At 43.1% G+C, this 18,797-nt stretch overlaps 1 protein-coding gene across 2 annotated transcripts in view; it reads left to right on the forward strand.

Moving 5' to 3' along the window:
- Positions 1-18,797, forward strand: part of LOC130906486 (protocadherin Fat 3) — a 136,507-nt gene that overhangs the window by 105,048 nt on the left and 12,662 nt on the right. For both annotated transcript variants that reach the window (XM_057820875.1, XM_057820877.1), the window contains exons 37-47: positions 749-892; positions 1,073-1,270; positions 2,792-3,069; positions 3,202-3,767; positions 3,852-3,983; positions 4,382-4,539; positions 7,283-7,748; positions 8,055-8,211; positions 13,073-13,223; positions 16,501-16,902; positions 17,098-17,347. In XM_057820875.1, the coding sequence (XP_057676858.1) occupies positions 749-892; positions 1,073-1,270; positions 2,792-3,069; positions 3,202-3,767; positions 3,852-3,983; positions 4,382-4,539; positions 7,283-7,748; positions 8,055-8,211; positions 13,073-13,223; positions 16,501-16,902; positions 17,098-17,347 (2,902 nt within the window). The remainder of the gene's footprint in view (positions 1-748; positions 893-1,072; positions 1,271-2,791; positions 3,070-3,201; positions 3,768-3,851; positions 3,984-4,381; positions 4,540-7,282; positions 7,749-8,054; positions 8,212-13,072; positions 13,224-16,500; positions 16,903-17,097; positions 17,348-18,797) is intronic.

Below are 18,797 nucleotides of genomic sequence, written 5' to 3' on the forward strand. Positions count from 1 at the left end.
TTCATCTGATAACGTTTAATCCAGGCTAAGGGGAGCCATGTCTCTGCATAATTGCTGCTTTGATGAAGAAAAAAAAGAAAGAAAAGTTTACCGGAAAAAAAAAATATCGTGCGTCCTGCGATGGGACTATTGCGCATGCACACATTGCGATGGCGATTTTCAAAAGATATATTGTGCAGACCTACTGTGAATGATTCTGAATTTTTAAGAGCCAATGTCAACCAATGAGTGCCCTGTAGGGATTAAAAAATAAGTCATAAAAAAGTCTACAATTGTGCTTGCGCTTGCGTTGAGGAAACTGTTTAGATTTGGCTAGATTGCTGTTACAGTATGTGTAGACCAGCGGTCTCAAACCGACTCCACAAAGGGCCGCAGTGGGTCCTGGTTTTTGTTCCAACAGATCCAGCACAAACAGTTCAACCAATGAGGTTTCTACTAACATAAGCAGCACCTGATTGCAATCAACTGATTACACTTGTAAGAAACCAGATTGGTGAAAAGGTATTTGTCTCGTTTGGTTGGAATGAAATCCAGTACCCCCTGCGGCCCTTTGAGGACCGGTTTGAGACCACTGGTGTAGACCCATCTTAAGGACGCACATGTAAGTGCAAAATAACTCAAGAGAAAATCAATAGTCATTTTCTGAGTCAGCACAAGGTCAGCGTGCTCCCGCATTATGCGGCCGTAACGAAGCGTGTCGGCCACGTTGCCTCATGCATAAAGATGTGCTCCCTCCCGCCCTGTACAGGTGTCGCGCTACGCTCTGTCGGTGCAGGCTTTCGACAGCGGTTCCCCCGCCATGTCGTCGGCCGTCGCCATCAACGTGGACGTTGCCGACGTCAACGACAACCCGCCTGTCTTCACTCCACCCAATGCCACCGCTGTGGTCCAGGTAAAAGCCTCTGTCGCTCTCTTTTAGGGGTCACCTAATTTTATATTTTTGGTTCTGCCAAAGTGATACAAATATTGCTGTACTGCCATCTTGTGGCATTGTGGTGCCAAACAGTTAAATTATCTGTCTGTTTGAAAGGAGCATTGTACAACCAACTTTAGCACTAATGATTCTTTACAGCTGAGCCAAGCGTCCGGCAGTGTCCTGCTCCGTCTGTCTGTCAGCGACAAGGACTCCCCCAGAAACGGCCCACCATTTGAGTTCAGCCTAGTTTCTGGGAACAAGGGTGGTTTCTTCACGCTGGACCAGATGGGAACACTGAAGTCTGACCGAGAGTTCAGCCCTGAGTCCCCCAGGGAGTTTACTCTTGAGGTCCAGGTCAGAAACATTTGTTGTTTTTTGCTCATTCACTGCCAACACTCCCAGTCAGTGGTGTTACCAGGATGTCAGGTGTGGGTGGGCATTAGTCTTACCTGGGGGCAAAAAAATAAAAAAAAATAAAATAAAAATAAAGCTATAATGCTCAGGTAGGTCGAAATCCAGCGTAGGGCTACTGCACCTTAAAACATGTTTTGTTTTCTCCTTGAGATAACTGTTGTTGTGATTTGGTCTAAACCAATAGAAGTTTATTTGATTTTATTTGACTTAGAACACATCCATAACTAAACATTATGGACATGCAGGTGACAATGTTTTTTTAGGTAACTTGTTCTTCGGTTTTATAATTATAATTATAGTTATTCTTTGTTCTGCAGCTCGTTTGAGCTCAATTTGACACCCTTAGAATGCTTCAAAATGCAACAAAATCGGCAGGCAGGTCAAGACAGGTGCAATCTTTGATACCGTGTAAAGATAAATTCCAAATATACTAAGTATACATAATATATGCATGATATATACATAATATATATAAATATAATTAGCGCCCCCTAGCAGTCATTCTATGTCCCGTGTTCTGTCAAAATTTGCTCCCTTATAAAATTTTGCTCCCTAAGCTTTTGTGGCGCTGAAAATGCCCTCTTTTACATTCAGTTGGACTCTCAATGTTATCCAAAGGTGCTAACTAAACTAGATACATCATAAAAATACATGTGCAACACGAAAATGGCGTAAATTACTACTTAATGACACGGCGAAGTCATTAACAGGGAGAGCGCGGGGTGCAGTTGCTGTGTGCAGCTAACATGGTAGGATGTGTCTGAGAACTTTTGTACATGTCTTTACATGATCAAACTTAAGTAAATATTTCTTTCTTTAAAGAAAGTTTGTAGTGTTTACTTTGGAATCGCTGCATTCGCAGCCATTTTTAACGTTACGCGCATGCGCAAAACCGCAAGGTAGCAATTTTTGATGGGTTGCAAAATTTGTCGGAACACCCGCCGACGCTTTGAGCCCTACTTTGTTTGACCCTTTGATAAAATGGAAAAAAAAAAAAATGAAAATATGCGCAAATGTGTGTATCGCGCCCTAGGAACAAAACCAACATTATTTCTTTTTTTTTTTTTTTTTTTTAAGGTGAAAGAGGAGGTAACAACGCAAAGGTTAAAATTTAAAACTCATCCGTACTATATGAATGGGATACCATACGCGGTGCCCAGACTGCTGTTAGTACTACATCCAGTTTTCTATGGGTGGGCAGGGCGTGTCCCCCCAGGTAACGCCCCTGCTCCCAGTTCAAATGGATTGGACGTCTACTAGTGACAAACTCATTTAAATCTACAGCAGAAAGATGAAAATATCTACATGATTGGGCATCATTGAAAATAGAAACCCTAAAAAAATTATACCTAATACCGCCGAAAGGTTTTGGTGTCTGAATTTTGGTGGCAACTGTGATATAGGCAAATTGTTTTCCGGACCCAAAATCACTGGCATCAGGAATGTCCTTTCATTTGGCAGGCCAGAGACTCTGGCCGACCCCCTCTGGTGTCATCCTCATGGGTGTTTCTCCGGGTCATTGGGAACAGTCAGTACAAGCCGGCTGTCTCACCCCTGGAAATCTTTGTGGTGACGGCAACCGACACGTTCCAGGGCGGCCCGATCGGTCGCATCCACGCGACAGACCGCGACCCTAGCGATGCGCTCTCCTTCACCCACAAGCCGCAGGAGAAGAGCATGTTTCGCATCAACAGGCAGGACGGCAGTGTGACAGCTCTACCGGGCCTCGAGCCGGGCAGGTGAACTATACTTATCTGAGTATGCTGAAGCACTTTGATTTTTAAAAGTAACATGATTGTTGTTGAACGCGATTTGCAAAAATGTCCGGCCCTGCCTGATTGTTTTTACATTTTATTTTTATTCATTTTCAGGTATCAAATGAATGCCACCGTGAGCGACGGGCGTTTTGCCGTGATCGCTGACGTCTCGGTCCGAGTGGAACAAGTAACGGATGTCCTGCTGCGTAGCGCCGTTGCCCTGAGGTTCCGCTCTCTGTCTCCTGAGGACCTGCTCGGCCGCTATCTCAGCCAGATCCGTCTGACGTTGCGGGCCCTCGCTGGCTGGAAATGGTCGGCGGGACAACAGGACCCGCTTCACATCCTCGGCTTGCAGCCAGTGGAGGGAACGTCCAACGTGGACCTCCTCGTAGCCATCGAGAGGCCGGAAATGTCTGGAGGTGGAGGTAACGGGCGGATGGTGGGCTTTTACACGCCCCAGGAGGTGGCAGCCAAGTTACAGGAGGCTCAAAGACAGCTCCGCGGGGTCCTGGCTGGGGCAATGGTGATGGACGGCACCTGCTCTGGGGAGCTTGAGTGTGGCGATAAGGTGTGTGAACAGATGTTGGCCCTGGAGGCCGGCTCTCTACTGACATACAGCACAGAGAGGGTCAGCTTGGTGTCGCTTCCGTTCAGACAAATCGAAACCTGCACCTGCCCCCGTGAGTTGTTCTTCGGACTGCCATTTATACTTTTGAGATAGCAAACGTTCTGTCCACCATTTGTTTTGCTTGTGCACCAATCAGGTGGGGCTTGCCCAGCTTCTGTTGAGTTGTGTGAAGGTCAGTCATGTCCTGCAGACATGCAGTGCATTCGCTCCGGCCCGACGGCCCCATCTGTCTGCCAGTGTCTACCTGAGCGTGTGGATGAGTGCGCTGGTAAGTTATTTATTTATTTGTTTGTTTATTTTTAATTACAAAGAATAAATACAGTAGGTTATAAATGTCATAAGGTTTTCATTTGGTTCTTGAATTGATTTGTGACTTACTGTAGTTTTTGTCTACAGGTACACTGAGGTGTTCTTAGTATTAATTGGGGCCCTTGTTGTTAATAGGTTCTTCACTTTGTTATTGGCTTGTTTCTTGACTTAATTCTTGGTGTGGTCATTGACTTGGTTCTTGACAACATTATTGCTGCAGTTCTTGTCTAACTTCTGTCCTTGAAAAATTCATGATGTGGTTCTTTACTTAGTGGTAGACAGATGATCTTATCCTTATTGTTCACTTAGCTTATTGCAGGTCTCCAGGTACACTGAATATTATGTGTTTTCATACAGGTGAAAGCGCTCTTAGTTTTTCTGGGAAGGGCTACATCAAGTACAAAGTGACAGAGAGCAGTCAGGGTGGTGAGATGAAGCTGGGCCTGAGGGTCCGCACGCTGCAGACCAGAGGGGTCATCATGTTCACTAGAGTCAACCCCTGCACAATGCTGAAGGTAAACATCGGAACCTTTGAATTGGGGTGGTTCTTTTGGTTGCGCTGCTGTAGTACAACCACATATGACCAAATCAAGAGCCGATGCTGAACCAGTGAGTATCAAAGTCAAGAACTAAAGCAACCCCTTTCACACAGAGCTGTTTTTGCAGTGACACTTGAGTCTTGATATAGTTTATACAGTGGGGAGAACAAGTATTTTATACACTGCCGATTTTGTTGGTTTTCCCACTTGCAAGCCATGTAGAGGTCTGTAATTTGTATCATAAGTTCTCTCCAACTGTGAGGGACGGAATCTAATACAAAAATCCAGAAAATCCCATTGTATAATTTTTAAATAATATGTATTTAACTGCATGAAATGAGTATTTGATACATTGCCAACTAGTAAATATTTCGGCTCTTAGTTCTTTTTTAAGAACCCCTCCTGTTCTCCACTCATTACCGGAAGTAACTGCACTTGTTTGAACTTGTTACCTGTATAAAAGACACCTGTTCACATGCTCAAACAAACAAACTCCAACGTCTCCACTTTGGCCAAGACCAAAAAGCTGTGTAAGGACATCAGGGATAAATAATAGACCGGCACAAGGCTGGGATGGGCTACAGGACAATAAGCAAGCAGCTTGGTGAGAAGGTAACAACTGTTGGAGCGATTATTAGAAAATGGAAGAGTTGACGGTCAATCTGCTTCGTTCTGGGACTCCATGCAAGATCTCACCTCGTGGGGCATCACTGATCATAAGGAAGGTGAGGGATCAGCCCAGAACTACACGGCAGGACCTGGTCAATGACCTGAAGAGAGCTGGAACCACAGTCTCGAAGAAAACCATCGGAAACACATTACGCCGTCATGGATTAAAATCTTACAGCGCACGCAAGGTCCCGCTGCTGAAGCCAGTGCATGTCCAGACACGTCTGAAGTTTGCCACTGACCATCTGGATGATCCAGAGGAGCAATGGGAGAAGGTCATGTGGTCGGATGAGACCAAAATCAAACTTTTTGGTCTAAACTTGGCTCGTCGTGTTTGGAGGTAAAAGAAGGATGAGTACAACCCCAAGAACACCATCCCAACCGTGAAACATGGAGGAGGAAAAATCATTTTTTGGGGCTGCTTCTCTGCCAAGGGTACAGGACGACTGCACCGTATTGAGGGGAGGATGGATGGGGCTATGTATCGCCAGATCTTGGCTGACAACCTCCTTCCTTCAGTGAGAGCCCTGAAGGTGGGTCGTGGCTGGGTCTTCCAGCATGACATCGACCCAAAACACACAGCCAAGGCAACTAAAGAGTGGCTCCGTAAGAAGCATCTTAAGGTCCTGGAGTGGCCGAGCCAGTCACCAGATCTGAACCTGACAGAAAATCTATGGAGGGAGCTGAAAGTCCGTGTTGCCCGGCAGCAGCCCCGAAACCTGAAGGCTCTGGAGAACATCTGCATGGAGGAGTGGGCCAAAACCCCTGCTGCAGTGTGTGCAAACCTTGTCAAGGACTACAGGAAACGTTTGGTATCTGTAATAGCAAACAAAGGTTTCTGTACCAAATATTAAGTTCAATTTTTGTGATGTATCAAATACTTATTTCATGCAATTAAATGCAAATTTATTATTTAAAAATCACATAATGTGATTTTCTGTTTTTTTTTTTTTTTTAATTCCGTCCCTCACAGTTGAAGAGAACTTATGATACAAATTACAGACCTCTACATGCTTTGCAAGTGGGAAAACCAGCAAAATCTGCAGTGTATCAAATACTTGTTCTCCCCACTGTATATGATGTGTGGTTTTTGACATGATTATACACATGGTTTTTCACTTGTGTGTGACTACGGGCGTATTCACACCTGGGATGTCCAAAGTTTTTTCTTTGTTTGATCCGCAAAAAATTACATTTGATCCGGACTTTTTTGATGCGCCCTAAATTTTCAATTGGTTCTTGACTGGCTAGTTTTGAATCTCTATGGCTTGGTTCATACTACAGGTCTTAATGCACAAATCCGATTTTTTGCCATATCTGTTTTTTGGGCGTGCCCATTCAGACTGTCTTTGTCCATTAAGACCGTTCAAGTATCACGCATGCGCACTAATTCGCAGTCTGAGATGCGCTTAGCAAAGAGACCCGCATGCGCAGAAGCATCAAAACAAATTACACATGCTAGCTGTATGTCATTCCAGAGTGATCATATTTTGATTTCCAAAAAGAGTGTACATGACCCTTGACGTGTGTGCGTGAAATGACGTGGGTGCATCAGTTTGCCCCGACTCGGCCATGTGTGCAATAATGAAACATTGCTCATTCGGCGCACAGAATGAAAATCGAAAATTGTAAGGCTTATTCTTTTCTTCATTTTATTTTTTTTATGACTGTGGTCAAGCCCACTTCGTGCTTAAAAGCAGAGTTCAAGCCAGGCGCCAATGCCTACATGGCTGCCGTCCTCTGTGCCTCTTGGTCTTTGCTGACGTAATTGCTGCATGAATTCCGATTTGGGAGTCTTGACAGTTCAGACCGCCAGTCATGTTCTGAAAAAATGTGGCCCAGATCGGATTTGAACCACATACGAAACACTCAGATCGGATTTGAATGGTCCACTTCTATGCGACTTTTCCCGTTCAGACCGTCAAGTTAATGCCTGACTCGATTCGTAAAAACATGAAAAAATCGGATTCGTGCATTAAGACCTGTAGTATGAACCTAGCCTTTTTGACCTGGTTCTTGTCGCTATGTACACTAAATCCCTCTTTTCCAGATTGAAGGTGGCCGTCTGTGGTTCCAGCTGGACTGTGACAACACACTGGGCATCATGGGAATCTCTGGGCGTCAGATCAACGACGGGCTATGGCACGCCGTGGCCTTAGAGCTAACCAGCAACTACACCCTCCTTTCTTTGGACGATAGCTACGTGGAGCGACGTCGAGCTGCCCGAGCCCCTGTCCGTTTTTGGCCGGTGGCTCCGGAATCCTCCTTTTTCTTCGGTGCGCAAGTGAGGCCCCCTGGGGCGGGGAACCAGGCAGCGAGGGCCCAAGACGGCTTCCAGGGCTGCCTGAGCCGGCTGACGCTCAACGGCAGAGAGCTCCCGCTGCAGAATAAGCGCAGTCGCTACGCAGAGATTGCCGGGCTGAGTGAGGTAGAGCTGGGCTGCGTCCTCTACCCGGACCCCTGCGTCAGCACCCCCTGTCTTAATGGAGCCATGTGCACCAGCCTCCCCATGGGAGGTCAGTCTCATTTATTGCACCTCTTCATAAAACGTCACATTCAAGGAAGATTTCCTCATGGATTTTTGTAATTTAGAAAAAATCCACAGACACCAACAAAAAATTGGGAATGGTTAGATATATTTGCATGTCTATTGCTTCTTTCAAACAGAGATCATGCAAAAGTGGGTCACCAGTCTGAACAGAAAAGTCAAACTTCAGCTGTTAAGTTGCCCTTTTTTCCCCAGAAGCCAGACAAGCAGCGTAATGCTGCATGTCCAAAGCACCCAGACATGGCTGTGACGCTTGTTATGTTTTCTTTGACAGGCTTTGGGTGCACTTGCGTCTATGGCTTCACAGGGGAGCGCTGTGAGATCCTAGTGACACCCTGCACACCAAACCCTTGCCAGGCCGGCGGCGAGTGCCAGGCCGTGGGAGGCGGCGGCTTCGTCTGTGGTTGCCCACCGGGACTGGGAGGGCTTATGTAAGATTAAAGGGGAAAAAAAGCTTTGAGCATTAATGGAGCATTGGCCTGTGTTGTTTACAACTCGGTGTGTTATTGTTATTACTAAAAGTCGCCACTCGAGGGCAGTGGCGCTCCTTTTACACAAACTCCTTTGACGCTGTTAAATATTTCAGAGTAGAGGAGCTGAGGTTTGTCCTAAAAATGACCTACATTAAGACCGAAACTCAAGATTTAACCCTTAAAGACCTGCAGAATGAATCAATTGTCAAAGAATACCAAATTTTGAATAATAAGGTCTTAATGGAACCCTTTCTTTCCCTCAAATTTGTTGAAAAAAATCCAAATGAATATGTGTAATAGGCGCTCAAATATCTATAACCCTTGCTAAATCCTGACTGAGGGAAAGAGGTTGCGGCTCAAAATCTAACAAGACATTTCACTATTCATCCTCTGCTTTATACAGTACAGTTGCCCCTTTAACAAAAACCAGCCCCAAAGCATGAGGTTTCCACCCCCATACTTCACCAAAAAGTTCTACTTTGGTCTCATCTGACCACATGACTTTCTCCCATGACCCTTCTGCATCATTCGGATGGTCCCTGGCAAACTTCAGACGGGCCTTCACATGTACTGGCCTCAAGCTTCTGAGAAATGCATGATTTTAAACCATTGCACCGTAGTGTTCTACTGACAGTAGCCTTTGAAACTGTTCATCCAGACCTCTTCAGGTCATTGACCAGCTCCTGCCGCATAGTTCTAGGCTGAGCTCTCACTTTTCGCATCACGAGTGATGCCCCACGAGGAGAGATTTTCCATGGAGCCCCATTCCAAGGTAGATTATCAGTCATGTTTAGCCTTTTCCATTTTCTAACAATGGCGTACCGCAAGCAACATTAATATTCATGGTGCGCAATAATATTCATTAATATTCATGATGTTAGCAATTGTGGCTAGGCGGGTCAACCTCACGTTTGTCCCCAATAGTAAATTAATGGAAATAGTGTACGAACGAGATGTTTACTAAGCTAAACCCACCAATTCTGTCCGAAAATGATGTCCCTGGTGCCAAATTCACTGGTAAAGATGTGGAAGAAAATACAAATGTTCAGTTAAAGAGATGGCTTGAGTGTCAAGAGCTTAAAAAGACGGGAAAGATAGCCGAGCCAACCTAAACTTAGTCTTAGCGTTTCGACACTTTTTTCTTACGCCACTGACAATAACATTCTCCTGTTTCAACAATCTGTCCTTTACTACCATATGCCCTGTCTTTCTTATATATCATATCCTCTGGTTGTCTTACGTCTCTGACCATTCTTGGGGGCAATTTACATTGCTATTTTTGTGTAGCGATCGCAAATGCTAATCTGTGACAGCCAACGAACACTTTTATTTTTTCAGTAATAACAAAGCTTAATTCAGTAATTTATTTACACTTCCCCCTTACTAAAATTGTTTTTTACAACAGAAAAGGTAACAGTGACAGGTCAGATACCATTTTATTTTTTTTCAGGTCATTCATTGTCAGACAGAAGCAGCATGGCAAAACACCACGCTAAAAAATAAGTTTAAAAAAATATCAAAATGACTTACCCTTCATCTTCTGAAGGACCATGGCCCCCAACAAAATGTTTACTGCATATGAAATGTGAATGGCTTCACCTTGCTGGCGTTAAACTAGTCCTTTGGACGTCTGCGCAAGTTGAGCCATTCTTCACATTTTTTCCTCCGTGTTTTTGGTTTCGGGAAACGTATGAAGAAAACATCCTTCATATGTCGTAACGTCTAGAGTCCTATCTACAAGTTCCATATCAACAGTGCTTGATCGGCATATTCTTGTTTGTAAGATTACGGGAGAAAATGAGCAGAAATAACATACACAGTTCGTATGCGAGGACGTGTCGAAAATGTGCAAATACATCTGCTCCTCACTGTATAGGCCAGTGTATGTAAAAACAAGATTTTAAACATGTAATATATTTTTCTTTGTTGTAAAGCACTTTGAGGACCTCTTAGGTTTCTTGTAAAGAGCTATATAAATACATTTATTTATTTATTTATCTATTTTAAATAAAATGGATGGCAACGAAAGAGTTAATTTCATAACAGTCCCTTAAAGAAACTAAATTCATTTTCATAAGTTACAGACCACAATATTGATGATACAATGCATTAAATTTGAATAAATAACAAACAGTACATGCATTTACAAAAACATTAAGTTCTAATAATTGTATTACAGTGAGTATAAGAGGTTAAATGCTTATGAAGCATTTTCCAAATTATAATTGTTCTGAGATTTCAGCTTTCTATCAGTGCATAATAATTAGGGGTAAACGCTCACTCAGCAGATATTATTCATCGTGATGACATTTCCAAGTGTTGCTGCGCACGTGTCGTGTAGCACAACCAAATATCAAACAAACATCATCATAATCGGAAAGAGGAAGAGCAAGAAGCAGCGAGCTACACGAGTGAGAACAAAAACACCGGAGCGTACAAGTGATGCAAGTCATCACAAATGAGGAGAAAACGGCTGTGACTCGCTTGGGGGGCTGACAGCAGGGGGGCGCGTTTCAAAGCTGCGGCGAGCACGCGCGTCGGCGGGCGGTCGGGCGGACCACCACTGAGCATGCACGCGCTAAAAGTAGCTTAAACTTTGAATTCATCTACAAAGCAAATGCCATTATTGTTCATTAAATACCCATTTGATTGTCTATTGCCGCTTTCACATTGAGATCCTGAAAAAAATCACTCCACATCAGAGCCTGAACAAAATCCCCCCTTTTGAACTAGGAGGGGCTGGCAGCGCCATACTTGCTGCCAGGGCCTCCCAGGAAAAAATAAATTGGACATCCATCGCTGTCAATGGCAGCAAATGAGTGGGTGGTGTTTTTCAAGCTATTTTGAGACAATCCCAAGGCACACCACCTGCATTAAAATGTAAAATTTAATTTCTGTAGCTGATATTAACAAAAAAAGTCATGCAGTGAATATGAATTCAAGAAAAACTCATTTTATAATCATATTTTTTCCCACTCAGTGTGACACAAGGGCTTGTTGTATTGCAGCAGGTATCATTGCATCCCAGGTGAAAGTTAATCCCGCTTTGTCCTTTTCTTTCCAGTCTATGGTAACTCCTTATGGAATATAGCTTTACTGCTGCACACCAGACTGTCTTTGCTTATATTTGACTGCCACTCATACTTGGGCCTTCATTTGGGTCATGTTTTTTTTCCAGTTCTGAGTTAGCATCTTTCCTTTTCAAAAACATTTCCATCGCTGTCACAATTACAGTTTCGCCGGCGGCTAACAATAATGGCACTATTACCTCCACCTGACACATTACTATACAAAGTATTTTGGCCAACCAGCACTGGTCTGGCAGTTTTCCACTGAAATTTGATCAACTGTCGCAAATTTCCTAGTAGTAGTGAAGATTTTAAACGGAATGCCGGCGAGTATTCCTTCGCCACTTCACACTTCAAACTTGGCACCCTCAGTCCATCGCGGATTTTTTTTCAATTAAAAAGAATATATATATACAGATGAGCTGTCCCGAGTCGATCGCGTAGTCTCACTCTCCCTCCCTCTCCCTGCTCTTTATTCGTCAGGCGTGCTTATTAAAATTGCTTATTAAAGTTACTGATGACTGACAGATGTTTCGGTTTGTTGTTGTCGGAGACATGAACTTCAAAGCGCCGCATGCGTCAGTCGTCGTTTAACTTGTTAAACAGTTCCTGTGGCAACTCATTGTGTGTAAGTGAGCAGCTTGAGCGGATTTGAGTGGACTTACTTAATGAAGCATTTAATAAAGCCAAGCATTTTTCTGCTACTTTATTCTTGTTTAAAAATAATGTGGTGGGACAGTAACATGTTTAAAACATCATAATTATTACATTTGAAGTGCTTAAATAAAATATATTAATATATATGTATATATACATATATATTTTTAGGGCTGTCAAAATTATCGCGTTAACAGGCGGTAATTAATTTTTCTTAATTAATCACGTTAAAATATTTGACGCAATTAACGCACATGCCTCGCTCAAACAGATTAAACTGACAGTGTCATGTCCATTTGTTACTTGTGGGTTTTTTTTTGTGTTTTGTCGCCCTCTGCTGCCGCTTGGGTGCGACTGATTTTATGGGTTTCAGCACCATCCATGAACATTGTGTAATTATTGACGTCAACAATGGCGAGCTACTAGTTTATTTTTTGTCTGAAAATTTTACAATTTTTATTAAAACGAAAACATTAAGAGGGGTTTTAATATAAAATTTCTACAACTTGTACTAACATTTATCTTTTAAGAACTACAAGTCCTTCTGTCCATGGATCGCTTTAACAGAATGTTAATAATGTTAATCCCATCTTGCTGATTTATTGTTATAATAAACAAATACAGTACTTATGTTCAGTATGTAGAATGTATATATCCGTCTTGTGTCTTATCTTTCCATTCCAACAATAATTTACAGAAAAATGGATTGAAAGTCAACTGGAGAGAAACAATGAGTTTCAAATAGGCACAAAAATCTGTATGCACATTTGTGGCTCATTGTCCTTATATTCTTTCACTGCAAACAACTAAATCAGGAACACGTTGTTCAAGAGTGTTAATAGATTTGTTCTGAAGCCATTCGAATCAATTGATGCTGTATTAAAATAACAGACGTAGGCCTGTATTCCTGCTGGTACGTGATCACGCTTGTGCAATTTTTAGGCTAAAACGGTACGTTCCAAACTCGACTACAAAGGCAAACAAGCCAAAAATTGCCAAAACGCAAACAATGTCCCAACTTCGATGGAATTGGAGTTAGTACCACTGAACGACACCAGAAACCAATTTGATAAAAATGATCATTAATGTTGCAGATGCGATGAGGACGTGGACGAGTGCAAGCAGACCGACTGTGGAGACGGGGGTGAATGCATCAACACGCCAGGATCCTTCTACTGCAACTGCACGCCGGGATACGAGAATGGGGATTGTGTCGAGGGGGGCGGCATAGACGACGACACACAGGTGCCAATCTTAAAGGGAACCTCAGACTTAAAGACTTGTAGGCTCTAATAAACCACAATTGTTCTCTTTGTCTAAAATATGTTACTAGAAACACATCATATATTGCAATTGCTTTAAACATTTAAAATAATTAGTACATGTTTTGACCTACGGAAGGCGCCATGTTTTATGGACGCTAGGGGTGATGACGTAGATTGTCACTGTCACTCGACGAATACTACTTCCAACACTTGCTTTCATTGGTTAAAAGCGGCGAGCACTTAATATTTGTGTTTTTATTGAGTCTTTTATTACTTTTTCATTGCCTTAAAATACTTTTTGCATGTGTTTTCCTCTTATACTTTTAAATATAGTGTTTTCTTGTGGTAGCTTCAAAGCAGACTGTTATTCTGTTGACCGCATTAGTCACGTAGCATATTTAAACCACCCTCATTTGATGTTACTACATTTAAGTATTTTCTTAAAGCATCTTTAGTATGTTCTGTCTGTATGCATCCAAACAAAACAAGCTGAAAGCGCAAGGTTGTACTCTGGGTGTCAAATTTGCCTCATGTAGACGTTTTGCCGGTGTAGCACATTTTGGCAGAAGATTGTTTTTCTTTTTTTCCTTACTCTCGTCACGTCTCATCTTGTCTGTCCTGTTCATTTTGCTTTTGCTGCTCGTTTTGCGAAATATCGACAGTGCTGTCATGCTCATTAATGTTTCTCTCCGGTTCGAATTGAAAGGGTTGAACAGATGACATGTTTATGTCACTAGAGTCATACTCTGGAAGCCCCGGCAGCCTAACCTTGTGACGTCACCGCCCTGCGACGTCAACAACAATGGCGACCCACTAGTTAAACTAATTTTACAAATTGTGTAAAGATAAAAACATCAAGAGGGGTTTCAATATCAAATTATTTTAACCCATAATGATCTTTATCTTTTAAGAACTACAAGTCTTTCTATCCATGGATCCTTTTAACATTTACGATTGTCGGTTTACTGATATTCAATCATTTTACGAGGAAAAATGTTGAGATTTAGCCGCGCACGAAATCAAAAAACAAAAATAATAGGTGCTACTATAGGTTGAAAGCTGTGACGAATAGCGCACATCCTCTACTGCAAGGGTCTCTAAACCAGTCCTCAAGGGCCCCTGTGGATCCTGGTTTTTGTTCCTACTGATTGAGAACAGACCGGTTAACCATTGGCGTTTCTGCTAAAACACGCAGAACCTGACTGCAATCAACTGATTACACTTGAAAGACACCAGATTGGTGAAAAGGTGTTGTCTTGTTTTGTTGGATTGAAATCCTGGAGACCTTTGTGGAATAGTTTGGAGACCCCTGCTCTACCGGCTAACTTCTAACCTACAGGCAACAATAAGTCAGCAATTAATTATTTAGCCTTGACACAAAATCAGTGGTAGAGTATACTGTACATCACTAGAATATAACTACAAAATGTCATTGTGATCCGTCCACAAATCACGGCGGAATAAGAAAAAAATGGTAGTGTACATAACTTCAACAACATGAGCCTGGACTTGACAGGCCTTTAGCTTGTATTAAAACATTTTAAAGCATTTTAAACCAATTATTCAATGAAACATACAGTGGGGAGAACAAGTATTTGATACACTGCGGATTTTGCTGGTTTTCCCACTTGCAAGCCATGTAGAGGTCTATAATTTGTATCATAAGTTCTCTTCAACTGTGAGAGGGGGGATTCTAATACAAAAATCCAGAAAATGACATTGTATAATTTTTAAATAATAAATTTGTTTTTAACTGCATGAAATAAGTATTTGATACATTACCAACTAGTAAATATTTCGGCTCTTAGTTCTTTTTCAAGAACCCCTCCTGTTCTCCACTCAATACCGGAAGTAACTGCACCTGTTTGAACTTGTTACCTGTATAAAAGACACCTGTTCACATGCTCAAACAAACAAACTCCAGCCTCTGCACAATGGCCAAGACCAAAGAGCTGTGTAAGGACATCAGGGATAAAATAATAGACTTGCACAAGGCTGGCATGGGCTACAGGAAAATAAGCAAACAAGCTTGGTGAGAAGGTAACAACTGTTGGAGCGATTATTAGAAAATGGAAGAAGTTCAAGTTGACGGTCAGTCTGCCTCGTTCTGGGGCTCCATGCAAGATCTCACCTCGTGGGGCATCACTGATCATGAGGAAGGTGAGGGATCAACCCAGAACTACATGGCAGGACCTGGTCAATGACCTGAAGAGAGCTGGAACCACAGTCTCGAAGAAAACCATCGGAAACACATTACGCCGTCATGGATTAAAATCCTACAGCGCACGCAAGGTCCCGCTGCTGAAGCCAGTGCATGTCCAGACACGTCTGAAGTTTGCCACTGACCATCTGGATGATCCAGAGGAGCAATGGGAGAAGGTCATGTGGTCGGATGAGACCAAAATCAAACTTTTTGGTCTAAACTTGGCTCGTCGTGTTTGGAGGTAAAAGAAGGATGAGTACAACCCCAAGAACACCATCCCAACCGTGAAACATGGAGGAGGAAAAATCATTTTTTGGGGCTGCTTCTCTGCCAAGGGTACAGGACGACTGCACCGTATTGAGGGGAGGATGGATGGGGCTATGTATCGCCAGATCTTGGCTGACAACCTCCTTCCTTCAGTGAGAGCCCTGGAGATGAGTCATGGCTGGGTCTTCCAGCATGACAACAACCCCAAGCACACAGCCAAGGCAACAAAAGAGTGGCTCCGTAAGAAGCATCTTAATGGTCCTGGAGTGGCCTAGCCAGTCACCAGATCTGAACCCGATAGAAAATCTATGGAGGGAGCTGAAAGTCCGTGTAGCCCGGCAACAGCCCCGAAACCTGAAGGCTCTGGAGAAGATCTGCATGGAGGAGTGGGCCAAAATCCCTGCTGCAGTGTGTGCAAACCTTGTCAAGAACTACAGGAAACGTTTGGTATCTGTAATAGCAAACAAAGTTTTCTGTAGCAAATATTAAGTTTGATTTTTGTGATGTATCAAATATTTATTCCATGCAATTAAATGCAAAATGTATTATTTAAAAATCATACAATGTGATTTTCTGTTCTTTTGTATTAGATTCCGTCCCTCACAGTTGAAGAGAACTTATGAAACAAATTACAGACCTCTACATGCTTTGCAAGTGGGAAAACCAGCAAAATCGGCAGTGTATCAAATACTTGTTCTCCCCACTGTATGTGATAGGTGTGAATGATCTTTTGTCAACTGTCAATCGTATGTACTAAGTGTCAATCATGTGTGCGGGAATGTCCTAGGCGGAGCCATTATCATACGTCGGTCCGGGCGAAATCATTGGCATCGGCGTCCTGGCCTTCGTCATCGTCCTGCTCCTCATCCTTTTCGCAATCTTCCGAAAAAAGATCCAGTTTCGGAAGGAGTCAGCGCCCCCATCTGGTGCGGCGTCCGGCGGGGCTGTCGCGGCCATTTCGGCGATCACGGAGACAAGCTACATGCTGCGCAAGACCGGCATGGGCACGGAGGGCATTGAGTTCAAGGCGGTGCGCGTGTCAGGCTCGCCGGCAAATTTGAGCCCTGCCGACGATGCCAGCGGGGAGGTTAGCGGCGGCCTGACTGGACCGCCTCAAGTGGCAGTGAGACCAAACCAGCACTCGCCTTTGTTGGGGTGCAGATACGGGAGAGACGGGGCTGGAAGCAGGGTAAGTATTGGATGCCGTAGGACTGGAATTTGCACATAGGTGTATAGGGACGGTGGAAGGGAGTAAGGCTTAACGTAGGAAGCCCCAAGCCTGGTTTTGATCCTAAAACCTTTCAACTGTGACACATGCATGCAAACCACATGCATCCCATCCAAAATCCAACAGTAACATCAGCATTTTTTTCCTCCATTATAGCTGAGCGGCTTCCTGTCCGACACGTGCAACACGCGGGGCAAGCGTAGGGGCGTGGCCGTGTGCAGTGTGGCGCCCACCAACCTGCCTCCGCAGTCACCCTGCCACCGCCTAAGACAGCACAGTCCCGTTCATAAGGTTTCCTGGGAGGGCGGCGACACAGACACGGCGCCAGAAGCGAGGCGGCGGGACGAACGCGAAGAAGAATGGAGTCAGAGAGCCTTTGAGATGGAGCAGACGGAGGGCAGCAACGGTTAGACTGCACGCAAACAGCCCGGCCGGGGTTAAGGTTTGAAATGAGGGGTTAGGGTTTAAAAGTGGGGTTTTCGATTAACTATATTTTGGTTTTCAAAGACAAACATACAGCGCTGAAGCTACTTTTTGTTGGCACGGCTGCCATGGAGACAAAGTACTGACCTCAATACACTTGAAACATTTTCAATATCAATTCTAATGAAGACATTTGATGAATAAATATGAGGAATAATGTTTATTAGTTTCTTCTTTGACCAACTTTGGACACAAAGTGCTCCAGTTGGAAAGAAGTACCAAAACACAGAAAGGGTGCCATGAAAACTTTAATTTTGGAAACCATGGTTTCACATTAAAAATGAATTTTGCAAGCCTAATCCTTGTTTGTGACCCCAATCCAAACTTCAAACCTTACTCTTAAAGCTGGTATGAAAGCAGAATTCAGATTACTTGTCATGTGTTATTTGTTGCCGGTGCAATCCCACAAGGTTTCTTCTCCATGCAAGGAGCATTTCGGAAGCATTTGTTAGCGTCTACTTCCTTCTCGCCAACATTGATTTCCTCCTTAGGGATCGGAATGTCCTCATCGGGGTGCCGCGCTCCCCCGCCGAGGACGGAAAGCACGCTCCGGGGGGTCCACTCCAGCTTAATTAGTACGTGATTGAGAGCCATGCACGTGTTTATTACGTTGTGTCACGCCTAAGTCAACGAACTGATTGTTCGTTTAATATCTTTATCAGTGTATGATGAATAAGATCAGACATAGACTTCATAACCTATTGACATGACACGGGAAACAGGGCCGATTCGTAGGGGGTCTGTTTTCAAAAACCTTAAATTCAAATATTTACAAAACCAAAGCTGCTACCGACCTAAAACCAAAACAGGCACCTACGTTAGCCATATATGAGTGTCCATGAGCAGCGGCATCAAAAAAATTCAGTCGTTCACTTATAACATCCCCATTAATTATTTTTTTTTGTAAGTATAACACAACTTATAAAAGTCTCAGATTTTACACTAGATGCACAAAAATCACCAAAGGCAGAGATAATCACCTATATTTTCAGGATCAATAGCAATATTTAACATATATATATAAGTTTTTGGCCAAAATAGCAACTTTTTTTTTTTTTTTACTGCAAGTTTTCAACAGGTAATAAATCACTCAATTCAACATCAGAAACTTAATACTTGAGGAAAATGTGCAGAATCTATATAAATAACATGTAAATTATTAATAAAGTCTATTTACAATCAAAACTTATTATAGAACAGAATTCCCTTTATTATCATTATACACTATATACTGTTAGCGAATGAGGCTAGCGAACGCCTGGCGTAACAGGAGCTTTTGTGGCGAAAATTCTTGTGAATAAATGCTTAAATCCCCGAATTCTTCATAGATATGGAAGTAAAACAGTCTCGATTCCTGGTTAAAAGCAAAGAAA

Source organism: Corythoichthys intestinalis, chromosome 18 (genome assembly GCF_030265065.1).
Source record: "Corythoichthys intestinalis isolate RoL2023-P3 chromosome 18, ASM3026506v1, whole genome shotgun sequence".
NCBI lineage: Eukaryota > Metazoa > Chordata > Actinopteri > Syngnathiformes > Syngnathidae > Corythoichthys > Corythoichthys intestinalis.